This window comes from Crocodylus porosus, unplaced genomic scaffold (assembly GCF_001723895.1).
Source record: "Crocodylus porosus isolate Cpor-Errol unplaced genomic scaffold, CroPor_comp1, whole genome shotgun sequence".
Taxonomy (NCBI): Eukaryota; Metazoa; Chordata; order Crocodylia; family Crocodylidae; genus Crocodylus; species Crocodylus porosus.
Genome location: NW_017728906.1, coordinates 156544495 through 156555600, shown reverse-complemented (window position 1 = coordinate 156555600; position 11106 = coordinate 156544495). Strand labels below are relative to the sequence as shown.

The window sequence follows — 11106 nt, the reverse complement described above, 5'->3', positions numbered from 1 at the left end:
GATGTGTATCTAGCTGGGGTAATGTAGGCCCAGCACTCTTTCCTGCTTATGCAGGGGGTCGGACTCGATGATCCATTGAAGTCCCTTCCGACCCTAGCATCTATGAATCTATGAATCTACAGTGGTAGCTACTATAAACATGGTAACCTGGCCATTGACAACTGTTAAAAAGAAAGTGTGATTGGATCTAATGCACAATCCCAACAATCATGCTTCCAGCCATGCCGTATGCGCATGGCAGAAGGCACCAGTGTGGAATCAAGCATGAGATCCAATCATGCCATGTTGCCAGTGCAGGGAGAACCTGAGATCATAGTCTCCGGCTCTCCCTGCACTGGCAGTCTTTGCTTGCATAGCTAAGTGCCCCATCAGGTGAACTTCCATAGCTGGGAGCTCTGTCAGCTGATCAGGACTACTAGCCAGGGGAGCTTTTTGTGCTTCCCAAGCTGGGAGCTATGAACAGCCCACCTGAGCTCCCAGCCTCAAGAGCACACAGGAGTGTGCCCCTGAAGCTGGAAGTACTGGCAACACATTCAATTAAATGTGTGATATTTTGTATAACAACTTTGTTGCTTTTTCCTATTTTTATCACACCATTACTTGATTGAACATGTGGCCAGGTCACTACTTAAGCTGTGATTAACCAGTTAATTACATCTTAAGTATAATGTCTCAGAGGCTTACATTAAGTGTATTCAAGAAGGAAATATTTCCCAAGTAAGGGGGGAAATCACAAACCCCCAGAAAAGCTCTCTACTTTTCTTTTCAAGCAACACAACTATCAGCATGATGAAGAGAAAATGGGCATTTGTACAAGAGAACTTTCTCCTTTTCAGTATAACCTCTGCAGGCAGTCTTGTGAAATGGCTGTTAGCAGTCACAGCACGGCTCAAGCAGCAAGTTTCACGTTTATATTCCTTCATAGGCAGCATGTCCATCAGTATCCTGAGAAACAGACTGTTCCTAATTTACCTCCTATTTGAAAGTACACGCAGTCCACAAATTGAACCTAGTACAGAGAATTACTCACCCACCAGTCAAAGCTGCAACTACAATTTTGCCACCATTCAGCCATTTCTACCTTATGGTCTTTTATTGTCATTTTTTCTTTGCTGCTGGGATTGTTGATGCCTTTCACTGGATCAGCCCAATTTCTTCTGAGGGCATGGAACCACTCATGAGTTACAGTACAAATTAGGCATGATTCCCAAATCACATAATTTCAGCCATTCTCTCTGTGCCATGTCTGAACAAAAGGACAGGCATGTCCAGTCAGGTTCAGACCAGTGATCTGTCAAGTCTGTTGTAAAGCCTGACAGAAGCCAGTACCACTTTTATCAGAAGATTAAATAACCCAGTCTAGAGAATTAAAGATGTTAACGTGACAGTTTCACTGTACAATAATAAACTGTTTAAAGGAGTTTGGATCACAGATTCACAGTGCAGAGACCATGGCAACAACCACTGTTTAAAATTGTTTCAACCTTTTATAAAAGATGCAGGGGGAAAAAAAAGAAAACAGATAAGGCACTGAAACTGAAGTATTGAACCATTTATTTTAACAAAATCCCTCATTCCCTTTCCTTTATTCCTGATCTAGACTTTTTTTTATAGAAAGAAACCCTGTTTGACATTGCTTACCTCACATAAAAGATGGTACTTACTGGACTTATAGGAGAAAGAGGAAAATATTAGTTGTTATAGGTTGTAGCTCTTGTTACTCTTGTTAAAGTTTCTTTCTATTCTTTTGAAGACAAAAGAAGATACAAACACAACTACTAGGAAGAAAAAAACAACAGAGATAGAAAATGCAGCTTCAGTGTCTGGTGTTGACTCCTACTTGCAGTATCACATTCTTTGTATATGGGGTTACTGGGCATTTTGAACCCTGGCATATTTGTATAGCAATGGGCTATTTAATACATTGTTTTTATCTGCTTTTTTGGTCATAGGCTCATAGCAAATAAAATAGTCTTGGCCAGCCAAGACAAGCTTTTATTTAATTTTATCTTAGACAAAAAGCAAAAGGGGTGAGAGAAAAGAATGAAAAGATGCGCGTTTTGGAAGAAAATGGGCATTTAAGAAAGGCGGTAATGGCCGGATGCAAATCTCACATCCCAGGTTGTATCGGGATCTAGCCAAAGCCAATGCTGAAATCATCTGGGAGCCTCTTCCTGGGGACCTAACTAGATTTATTCACTTTTTTCCATTTGAAATATTATGACCTCAGAGTTGTTGCAGGCAAGATATTAAAATCTCATACCAGCTGCCATACTAGGCATATTGGAAACTATTTAAAATGGAGACAAGACTCCCTCAGCATCACGCTTAGTGGCATTGAAGGCATGAGCCTTATTTGAGGAAGATTTCCAAAGTATATCCCATTTCCTCTGTGGAGTCACCCAGTGTCAGGAAGGAGGTTTTAAGGTTGATTTCCAAACACGTCCTTGAAGTAAGAATTTCTTGCTGTGGTATTTTACTGCAAAAAAAATTAAACCACTTCTTATGCTCTCCTTTCCTGCTTCAGTGATTCACCACTCACTAACTCCCCTAAGCATGAAAAGATGTGTGTTTTGGAAGAAAACACACAGCCCAGTTTCTGAGGAGAGAAGTTGGGCAGCCAAATGAGAAATGTCTTGTTTATACATTTCCTCTCCGTAAATGGCTCTCTTCAAATTTAGTCCAATCTGGAAGCCCAGCATTTGACTCCAGTGCAGTTTGCAGAGAATTATTTGCAAAGCTCTTGTCTTAGTGCTCAAAATTAGATGCCAGAATATTTCTACAGTTTTGGCAGAATTCTTCTTGTGTCTTGACCTGCCATTAGGGCTTAATCCTGGAGTTTCCCATAGCAGCGCTGGGCCATCTCCATATTCCACACTTGGGAGGTATTGCCCACTGGTGATGAATGATGAGGAAAGCTGCTTATAGAATTATCAGCTAGAAAATAGTTTCATTCCAGTTGCTGAGAAATCTCTGCCTCCTACACGTACCAGCTTCATTCATCCCTCCTCAAAACCACAGGATTTGTTAGTGTCAGTTAGTATTGACCCTATATTATCTTATGCTTGCTTCCCACTTCATATTGTCAACCAGCAGAGGGTGCATGGGAGCATGACTTCTGAAGGAAACCCATTACCAAAGAGGAACAGATAATGCTGGGTCTTTGCCTAAAAGCCTTTGAGGAAGATCTGGATTCCACCACAGATTTCAGAGTACTTGCAGGGTTAGAGAGTGAGCCTGTTCTGCTGTAGGAGTAAATGTCACATCCCTGACTGGATTGTCCCAAAGAAACTAAGACAAAGTAAAAATCCTGGTCCTTACATGCAACATATACTATTCCAAAGAAAATGATTTCATAGGGCACTGGTTCCTGAACTGTGGCACATGTGATCCTTATTCTGCAACAGGCTACTCCCTTCTCAATTAAAATTGTGATGATGAGGATGGTTCTTGAGAAATGTTGAGAGCTGACAGTTGTACATTAGCCCCAAAATTTTGGAAAGTACTGCCATAGGTAGGTCTACATGGTGGAAAGCAGTGCTGTCTAAAATGCCCTGTGCTAGCTGCATGCACACTAGCTCCTGGACTGTCATAGGCAGTCCTCAATTTGAGAATGATCTCTACCACAGCTTATTGATGGGTCTTGAGATGAATCCAATCTGTGAACCACAGATCCATCTGCAGAAGTTACAGTTCTTTCCACAAGAGACAATAAGCCTTAGGCAGGAATTTTTCTCCTTTTCCTTCCTTCCTTTCTTTGCTCTCTCTTCTCTGTTTTGATGGCAAGACACTGTACCTCGAAGTAGACAGCTGCTTGGTTGAGTTTGCAGCACCATTGGAGTCAGTCAGCAGCCAGCTTCTCCCAGGTCTTGATGTTGGTATCCATTTTTGTGATTGTATGCCTTCAGTGTGTCCTTGTAACATTTCCTCTGGCTGCCACAAGATCTCAGGTAGTAATTAAGCTGGGAGTACAGGATTTGTTTTGGGAGTCAAGAATCCAGGCATCCACACAATGTCTGGTCCAGCAAAGTTGGTGTTTGAGGATCACTGACTCAATACTAGTAACATTGGCTTCAGCAAGGATTTTGGCATTTGTGTGGTGTTCTTCCCATTTGATGTGGAAGATTTTCTGGGGGCATCATTGGTGATACCTCTCCAGGTCCTCAAGAGGATGACAGTAGATCACCCATGATTCACATTTGGTTTTCAATATGAATTCCAGAAAGGTGATCATCCTTAACGGTGGTCAAAAAGTAGAGGAAAGAATTGAGGCAATGATATAACTTTGACCCTAGGTTGGATGACAAATGGATCTGTCTCCAATCCACTAGGAAGAAAGGTCACAGTCATCTGGTCATGGAGGAGCCTCAAGATCTTGGTGTATTTTTCAGGGCATCCAGATCTGGCCAGTTCTTTCTACAAGGCTTCATGATTGATTAAGTCAAAGGCCTTAGTAAGATCAGCAAAGGCTGTATACAGGTCTTGATGTTCTCAACACTTTTCATGGACCTGGTCGGTAACAAAGATCATGTCAGTTGCCCTTTGGAATGGTCTGAAACCACACTGAGATTCTGGCAGGACTTCCTCAGCTACAGGTGAAAGGTGGTTCAGAAGGATGTGGGCAAGGCTTTTCCCTGCTGTGGAAAGGAGGGCGATACCTCAGTAGTTTCTACACACAGACTTAGCTCCTTTCTTGAAGATAGTCATAATGTTAACATTCCTCAGGTCCCCAGGGATATCCTCATTGTTCCAAATACAAAGAGTAAATTTGTGGAAATCTCAGTACCAGTTCCTCTTCACCAGCCTTGAAGGTTTTAGCAGGTATGCCATACTGCCCAATAGCCTTGTTGTTCCTGCTTTCCTTGATGGCACACCAGATTTATTCTAGGATAGGAGGGTTGGCAAGGGATCCCCTTTCAGAGTGCTGGAAGATGGATTCAATGGTGGCATCCGTCATGGTTGACTCACAGTTCAGGAGAGCCTCTTTCCATCTAGCTTGGATAGATTCATTCAGCCACCCAGTGTTTACACAAAAGTAGAATTGTAGATGGCTTTCATTGCTTGGAAAACCTATGTATATCATGTTTGTTAACATAGAACTGAATCTTCATGGCTTTATCTTGCCACCACTGATTTTGGATTTCCTGGATCCTCCTTTGAGCTTTGATTTTGAGGAGCTGATGTCATTTTATCAAGCAGAATGAGCCCTTCTCTTCCAGTTTAGGAGGTCTTGCATCTCAGCATCTCTCTTAGTGAACCAGTCTTGGTGTCAATGGGTGGTATAGCCAATGGATTCAGCACAGGCCATATGGACAGCAGTTTTAAGCGCCTTCCAGAGTTCCTCAGTGTTTCCTTCAATTGTGGGCAGAGCAGAGAGCTTTTCATGAAGACAGTGTTGGAGGTCCTTGCAGACCTTTGGATCTTAAAGAGCTTTGATCTTGAATGTTCTTTTACAGTGCTTTTGGCTGTTTCTGGTGTCTTGGAGCAGGCCAGATGTTCATAATGGACCTGATAAGGTGATGATCTGTCCAGCAGTCATTGGTTCCTTACATAGCTTGTGTGATATGGACATCCATTTGATCACAAGCTCTAACAATGACATAGTTGAGAAGGTACTAGTACTTAGAGCAAGTTAGTTTGCAGGTAGTCTTGTATTTGTCACTCTGTCTGAAAATGGTGTCCATAATGTCAAGACCATGTTCCAAGCATTTGCTTAGAAGGATGCCATTGGAGTTGGCTTTCCTTACTCCTTTCTTCCCAGTGGTGCAACTCTAGTGTTCTCCTGGATCAGAAATGGTATAGCTATGCTAGTGCAGAAATGCATGAAGTCTAATAGGCTTGGCTGGCTTCTTAGCAAAACTTATTGACCCCTACACAGTGCCACACATAACACAGCTGGGATCTGGCCCAGGCAAAGCTAGCGTGACATCTCTCAGAAAGGACCTGCTGGCCTCACACCATAGAGACATACTTTCTTAGTGTTTAAGGCCAGAGGGGATCATTAGATCATCTACTCCAACCTCCTGTATATTATAAGCCATTAAATATCACCAGGTTATTCCTGTATGCAGCATGGGAGCTTGTATTATTTGGAAACATCAAGAAATGGTGAATCAATTTGTTCCTTTAGTAGTTTTCTTCATCCTCAGCAAGCCCCATCAGAGTCTAAACTTGAATTGCAGGGGACTAAATAATGCTGCCATAGGTTAGTACTTGGGTTGACAAGTACTAAAATATGGCGGCTTTTATTAGTTTTGGGTGACCTAATAGGGCCACACGTGTAGACACTGAGACTTTACTGCAGAGTAATTAGGCAACTCCTCAGTAAATGTCTCATGTAGATGTGCCCAGTATTTTTACCCTGTGAAGATAGTTATACCCTGTAATTAAGCTTATTTTTGAAACTTAATAGACTGAGCTATTAACATTTCTTACTATAAAGATTTTTCTATCTCTTTATTTTTATTTTATTTGGTCTTTGCTACACCCTCTCCAATTTTCCCATCCATTTTTTTTTTTTTTTTTAAATTTAGACAGCAGAAGCATATAAAATATTTTACTCTTGATCTTACCAGTTCTGTACAGGTACAATCATTTCCCCAATCTTACTCACTACTTCCCTATGTATACCACATCCAAGAATTGCATTGATTCAGCCTGTCCTGAAAACTTGCGTTGTGTTCTTTTTCCAGTATGATCGCTAATTCCTTGTCAGAGTCACTGCTTTCCAGTATACAGTCATGCACTCAGTAGATCTTATTCCACAGATGGGTAATTTCGCATTTGGCTATTACAGTGCATTTTGTTTGAATAGTCCCACCTGGCCAAGTAAACCAGTTAAGCCTATAGGTTAATTATTCTTTCTCTATTGTTCTGTCCCATTCTGCTTTATATCATTTTCAGATTTTATCAGCAATGATTTTTTATTTCATCCCAGACCACTGAGAAAAATGTTAAATAATGTGAGGATTTACAGAACCCATTAAAACCTCCTGTATATGATAATGATTCACCATATTCAACTACTCTTTTAAAAGCTGACAGACAGCCAGTTCTTAATCCATTTACCATGTACCTATGCAATAGTTAGTAATTTTTCATTAGTAATTTTTCTTTGTTATGTTTGAATAACTTAAACTAATTTGTACAGTTTGTGTGAAAATATGTAATTCACAAGGTAAGTATTAAAAGTTATAGTTCTCTGTGATGGCAGAAGAGAGGGAGACCTAAGAATGCAGCCTGACTCTCATGAACTGCAGGTTTATTCTTTTTGGTCTTATTGGGCTTTTTTTTTAGAAATTGAATTTAAGGAAGGTGAAATACAGCACTTTGTGGACATTGAAATTCTTTTTGATGGAGTTAGAGAAATGAGAGAAGCCTTCACTATTCATCTGAAGCCTGATGAGAACATGGTGGCAGAGATACAGGTAACTAATGCAAACTAATACTCATATTAAAATATAATGGACAGGCTTATACATTTGCATATTCAGGGGTGGTCAATACTGCAAAATCTAAAAGATGTATTCTAATCTCTTCCAAAATAATTCATTTCCATGGCATCAGAGATCAAACAGCCACGGGCAACCTAAGAATATATATAAAATAAATATCTGCTATATTTCCTTCCACATGAATTCTTCTTATTAAAACTGCCCTAGGAAATGTTAACTGTCAACAACATGTAACATCTGTGCTGCTAGCTTGTGGAAGTGCTATGCCAACACTTATGTTAAATATTAGCCCATACTATAAGTTCTCCTATTACTAAACTGGTGGCTTAAAAACCGACAATGGAATAGTCTTGTTACTTAGCAATATATTCTATTGCCATTTAACACTAATATTATTTTTCCTAAAATGATTTTGCCTATTCGTGACCTAAATCATGTAAAATCTTTTATTGTATTTAAGCACTTAATCAGTATAACTCTGTGAATAGTAACTTATGCCTAACTCCTGGCATAGCCGTCATTAACAATCACAGATATCACAGATCCACCAGGCACTTGAAGTGTCAACATATAATAGAGATTACAATTCTTCCAATATGCTTGTGTAGATCATGCATGCCATGAAACAGGAAATAGAAGTCCTAATGCCATCAACCATCTCAGGAATGTAAATGTGCCTCTGCCAGTGCCACAGCAAGAAAGTTTGGTGCCCAGGGAAACCCTACCTTCACCCTATGCACAGAACTGGGGGCACATGCCCCCCCCCCATGCTTGTTGAGGGCGCACACATTGGCAGGAGCTTCTCGCTTCTCCCCTCTGCCCTCCTCCCCCCCCCCCCAAAAAAAAACTTTCAGTCCAGTTTTAAAATAACCAAAGAACCTTCTATCATGTGTCTTGAGACAGGCTAAAATGCTGGACAGTAGTTCCTACTCTTCCTTAAATCTGAATATCCGTGTTCTTTGCAAGTTTCTACTAAAAGTTATTTATGTATTTTAATTGCCAGACAACTAAGGCCATTGTATACATTGAAGAAATGAACAGCATGGCAGATGTTACCTTCCCCTCAATCCCTCAAGTTGTATCCCTTTTGATATATGATGATACTTCCAGAACCAAAGAAAGAATTAATCCGGTGGCTGGCTATCCTGTTGTCTGTATCACAGTGAGTATCTAGATGAGAAGTGGAAGCAAAGCCTGCATATGGATAGGTTCAAAGACTCAAGGAATTCTGTCCTGTGTGAGGAAATTAGTGAAGGGCTGTTTTTAAATAAAAATGCCTTTTTCAAATAGTTTTGCCTGTACAAAGTAGGAAATAAATGGCTAAAGACAAAATCCTGTTTGTTGCAAAGATGTCTAAATGGCAACTACAAACTGGAGGGATGTGGGCAGTGGAGTCCCTCAGGGCTTGGTCTGGGGGCCTGTACTGTTCAACATCTTTATCGGTGATCTGGATGTGGGTGTGAAAAGCATGCTGTCCAAATCTGCTGATGACACCAAGATGTGGGGCAAAGTGGGCACGCTGGAGGGGAGGGACAGCTAGATCTAGAAGGGTTACAGAGATGGGTGGATGAGAATAGGACAGAATTCAATGCAGACAAGTGCAGGGTATTGCATCTAGGGAGAAGGAACCTGCAACATACCTATAAGCTGGGTAATAGCCTTCTTGTCAACATGGTGGCAGAAAGGGATCTTGGAGCCAGTGTTGACTCAGGCTGGACATCAGGAGACATTACTTTACAGTTAGGGCTGCCAGGCTCTGGAATGGACTCCCAAGGGAAGTGGTGCTCTCTCCTACCCAGGGAATCTTCAAGAGGAGCCTGGACAGATATTTGGCTGGGGTGTTATGACCCTGGCGCTCGTTCCTGCCAAGGGCAGGGGGCCTGATGATCTGTTTAGCTCCCTTCCAACCCTAAGCACTATGAAACTGAAATTTCGGGCACCTAAGTCACAAAAAAACATTTGACATTGCCACTTGCAATGACCTGAATCTGCTAAGATGTCTACATTTCTTATACATCTACACTTTTTCCCTTATGGGATGAAGTTCATAAGAATCACAGGCAGTTTTTGCACACTGGGTAGCAAAAGCAGGCAGGTGTGAGCAATCATGGTGGCAACTGGATCAGCGTTGGTGGTCTCCAATTTTACATTCCCTCTAAGTCAGTGCCCAGAACTAGATCCCCAATCACCCACCCTAACTACATTACTAACAAAGTCTGTCCTATTGCTGCTGCTTGGAAATGGTTCAGTACATCTATAAAGGGGTGTAACTCTATATTCATTTGAGGTTCAGTTTTGCTGTGGATATATAAAACTGTTGCACAAAACTCCCAAACTGTCGGTGACCAAAAAACTATAAAAGAAGTTCACTTTTGGACAAAAGGCACTTTTCCATATCATGCCATTAGGCAAACGTCCTCTAAGGGGAGTTGAGCCCTGACTTCTAACAGCAAATGTTTGTGATCTTATAACTGAGTGACAGGCCAGGCAAGGCTGAGAGCATCTTCCTATTGAAGGTAGGCCATTGGGCAGCCATGAGGGAAAGAGTTTTGGAAATTGAAGAAAGTAAATATGGGAGCTGGACTCTGTGGTCCGGGGAGGTGAACACTGCTGTGGTAGGAAGAGTGAGCAAGGCCTTGTTTTCAATGATCTTTGTTCATTTTGTTGTATGGAATCATTGGGAAAACTGTATCAGCAGTGTGGGACAGAAAGCAGGGTTCATCTCATGGCTCTCTACTTGCTTGAAACTCCATCCCCCTGTGGCTGCCTGGAATAGATGCCCAGAACGCAGCATTTGAGAAGCCTTTGTTTGGCAGTCCTCATTACAGTACTTTTAATAGGGAGGGTCTGTTAGAAGGCGTGACCTAGAATTCCTAAAAGGAATGGGTGCCTATGTATGGAGAGGAAAAGAAAGCTTGGTGGATTAATAGTTTCAAACCCCAAGGTCTCTGATTTCCCTTTCATAAAAATAAACCTTGCACGTCCTACAATATTCAGCATGTTTCAGTCCTCCACCTTATGGGAAAGACAGAGTCATGGTCCCCACAGAAAAAGGAGCCTAACTTTTTGGCCTTTACTTTCTCCACTGAAATATCTCCTGAAATCTCACTTTTTCTGTAAAAATCTCACTTTTTCTATACCGTTTACATCCAGATTGAGGATGGAGTGGTCATATTAATGATTGATGATTTACTTTTTTTTTTTAAGATCACCCTAAGTACTTTAGGCAAGTCCCTTCTCATTGCTACTCTGTTGGCTTAGAACTCAGATCTTGTATATACTGAGCAGTGCACTAACCTTGAGGCCATTGGAGGAAGAAAACTTTTATGCAGCTGTTATCTTTTGGATAAGAATTGCGCACAGACAGAAGTAACAATTTTCGCCTGATCTGGCCCCGGAAAGTGCTCTACAGCTGTGACCAAAAAGAAGTGTATGGTTACAGACCACTTCAAAAGGGCCTGATCCAATGAAAATGAGCCCTCCAGAATGAACACACTCCAGAATGGAGCTCCTTCTGTAACTTGTGTCTGCAAAGCTCCCAGCCTGTTGCTGTTTTTAGAATGGGAGGGTGGTATAGGGAACAGGGGGTGTTTGGTCTGGGGTTCTTTCATCCAACTCTGGAGGGTGGAATGGGTGGATTGGAGCCCTCCCA

At 41.5% G+C, this 11106-nt stretch overlaps 1 protein-coding gene across 1 annotated transcript in view; it reads left to right on the top strand.

The window, feature by feature from the left end:
• Positions 1 to 11106, top strand: part of FREM2 (FRAS1 related extracellular matrix protein 2) — a gene marked incomplete at its 5' end in the record, with an annotated part of 204240 nt that overhangs the window by 160838 nt on the left and 32296 nt on the right. The window contains 2 exons of the mRNA XM_019530024.1: positions 7297 to 7427; positions 8458 to 8616. Of these exons, the coding sequence (XP_019385569.1) occupies positions 7297 to 7427; positions 8458 to 8616 (290 nt within the window). The remainder of the gene's footprint in view (positions 1 to 7296; positions 7428 to 8457; positions 8617 to 11106) is intronic.